Below are 2,698 nucleotides of genomic sequence, written 5' to 3' on the forward strand. Positions count from 1 at the left end.
CTCGTTTCTCTTCTCCTTTCACCATATTGGGTTTTCTTTTTTACTATATTGTTTTTCGCCAAACTAACTATTGTTGCCATGGTAAAGAAAATTGCCTTCTTTTGCATTGCATCTTACATTGCCATGCCATTGATGACTGAGGAAGACTTGCTTTGGCTTCCTTTCTAGCATTTGTCTCTGTTATTTGGTAGAGTTGCTTGTAGTGTGTGTGGGGTTTCTAATTGTAGGAATTGTTGACCTTTACAAAAGTGCAATTTCGGTTGCCCACCCAAACCCAAATTGAAGTCTGTGAGGTTCCAAACAGTTGGGATTAATTGTTGACCATTACAAAAGTGCAATTCCAGCCTGTGTATTCTCTTTTCCCTTGTTTGTTTAGTCTCCAAGGGTATCATGCCCCTGGTCGTTCTTCCCTCTACTTTAGACATAGCTCTAAGGATTGGGTAGTGGTCATGTTCCTGTTATTGTATATCTTTCTTTATTAAATATTCCGGTAGTGGGTCTACCTACAGCTTACACATTAAAAAAAAGTGCAATTTCGGTTGCATGGCCAAACCTAAACTAAACAACAAGCTTACATAGACATTGCAACTGTATAAGAAGTTTGAAATATATTTCCTAGCCAATTTCGAAGAAAACCATTTGGCGGCTCATTTTTGCAGGAGAGAACGGCCACAGAAGCTCCCATTTTAGCAGATCTGCAAAAGTGAGCCGTGAAATTTCCCTGCAAATTCTGCTAAAAGAAAATCTTTGTTTGGCACTTTTCTAATATTGATTTTTTGAGCCCATGTGTTCGAGGACGTAAATTTGGGTCCACTGGTCGGACTAGAGAACACAAGTCTGGCGCATAATTGCCATTGGCCTCACCCTTGATCGCATGATCCTAGCCTCTTGATCACTTAGGCCTCCAGGGTTCCTTCAAGAAAAGCTAAGGCCCCTCAATCTTATGGATGGAATGTTCATTCAACATGGGCCCATTACTTGGGACAGTAGCAATCTGAACCGTCAATCCTGTATGGGTCCACCATAGAATGCAAACATTATTTTAGCTGGAAGATCTACTATTCAAATGCCGGATGACAAGACATTGATAGAATGAGCCATGGCAAATGCAGGTAAGCTCAAATGATGGAGGTTCAGATTAAGAATCACACTGGAATACTCCAATGTGATGGACGGTCCCAACTTGTTTGAAGATCCAAACCGTTCATTTGTTGGGCCCTGATGTAAATAGGTTTTCCCCAATAAATCGTCTCCAAAAGTGAATATTAAAACGGAAGCTGAAGAATAGCAGCCCAAGAAAAACTGCTAATACAGAAAAAATCGACGAATAATTTGCTTAATATAGCCAAAACTTGCTTTAAGATGAGAGAATGATCACCTCAATAGACACTCAAAGAACTGATCAATCTAACACTCACTGTATCGCGGCTTGACCACCTTCCAGAATCCTCGTCATATAGGTTCTACCAGTATTTTAAAACATGAATGAGAGTCAAAATATATGCGGCCAAAGCAAATCATAGCAGACTAGTCACGAGGAAGTCGAGTACTCGGTTGATGCGGTCATAATAAGGGACATTTAAAGGAGTTTTGATTGACATGTAAGGCAAAACGGGGACTCTGCCAAGAATGCGGCCAAGGTAAAAGGGAGTCAACTCGGGGGAGTACACGATCACATAAGGGAGTTTTGGAATTATGGGTTCTACTCTAGAGAAGATGCATAGGAATCAATTAACTTCAATGGCTCATCTGTGATAAGAGTTGTACTCCATGAAGATTATATAATTGAAATATTTTGTGCTCCATTTATATGACAATCAAAACCTAGAATCCTATAAAGTCCATTTAAGGCTATCTTCTCCTCCTTCCATGTTGAATTGCTAAGAAAAGTGATACATAAATAACGTGAAGCATGAAGAATATAAGGTTAGACGAGATGTACAATAGAAACAACTGTACTTCTATGTATAATAGACAAACTATATATACTATGATTCGGGGCCGAGTCGAAGCTCCAAATCCAATTCACCATCCGTCCCATCTAGCCGCTTCTCTTCTCGATCAATTTTTGTACTCGATCCGACATGCAACTCATCCCCAAATAGGTTCAGTGGCTCTCTTGATGGAAAATTATTGGAGTTGAACCCTTGTATTTGTCTATTACTAGACACGGATGCTGGAACATACATGTGATAATTCTTTAGATTCTCTGAGATCAGGGAGTGAAATTGTGGGTGGTTTTGAAATTGCGAGAACGAATTTGAAGCATCTTCATCTGCTTTTTTTGTAACCGAAGAATGGGTTCGATGTCGGATCCTAGCTCTATCTCTCCTGTGAATGTTCATGTGCCCCCCTAAGGCCTGCGCCGTGGAGAAACCTCGCTTACAAAATGTGCACTCGTAGGACCTTCCAGTGCCTGAATCAACGCCGACGGGTTCATTCCGATCAGTCTCTTCGCTTGAGGCCTTCGAGTCTTCAATTTGGTCACTTTCCATGACCGATCGCGAGAGGTTTGCTTCTAGTGATATGTGGTTGTGTTTGAACCCTTGGATCAAGGGTGCAAATCCACTGAGCTAAGTGTTACAAGGCAGAGATGATCAAAGACTAGGGAAGGTGGGGAGAGGAAATGTAGAATGAGAGGAAGAAGAGACTTGAAAGAAGAATGGGGTTTTTATATTGTGTGTGTATGGAGTGTAGT

At 40.9% G+C, this 2,698-nt stretch overlaps 1 protein-coding gene across 1 annotated transcript; it reads right to left on the reverse strand.

Annotated features, from left to right (window-relative positions):
- Positions 1 to 1,988: 1,988 nt before the first annotated feature.
- Positions 1,989 to 2,495, reverse strand: LOC143858999 (transcriptional regulator TAC1-like). The gene has a single exon (XM_077369680.1). It carries the CDS (start codon positions 2,493 to 2,495, stop codon positions 1,989 to 1,991), a length of 507 nt encoding a protein of 168 aa, XP_077225795.1.
- Between the last annotated feature and the right edge of the window lie 203 nt (positions 2,496 to 2,698).

The sequence above is a fragment of the Tasmannia lanceolata genome, unplaced genomic scaffold (genome assembly GCF_043159265.1).
Source record: "Tasmannia lanceolata isolate RefF3 unplaced genomic scaffold, GAP_Taslan_0.1 ptg000029l, whole genome shotgun sequence".
In the NCBI taxonomy this organism is placed as follows: domain Eukaryota; kingdom Viridiplantae; phylum Streptophyta; class Magnoliopsida; order Canellales; family Winteraceae; genus Tasmannia; species Tasmannia lanceolata.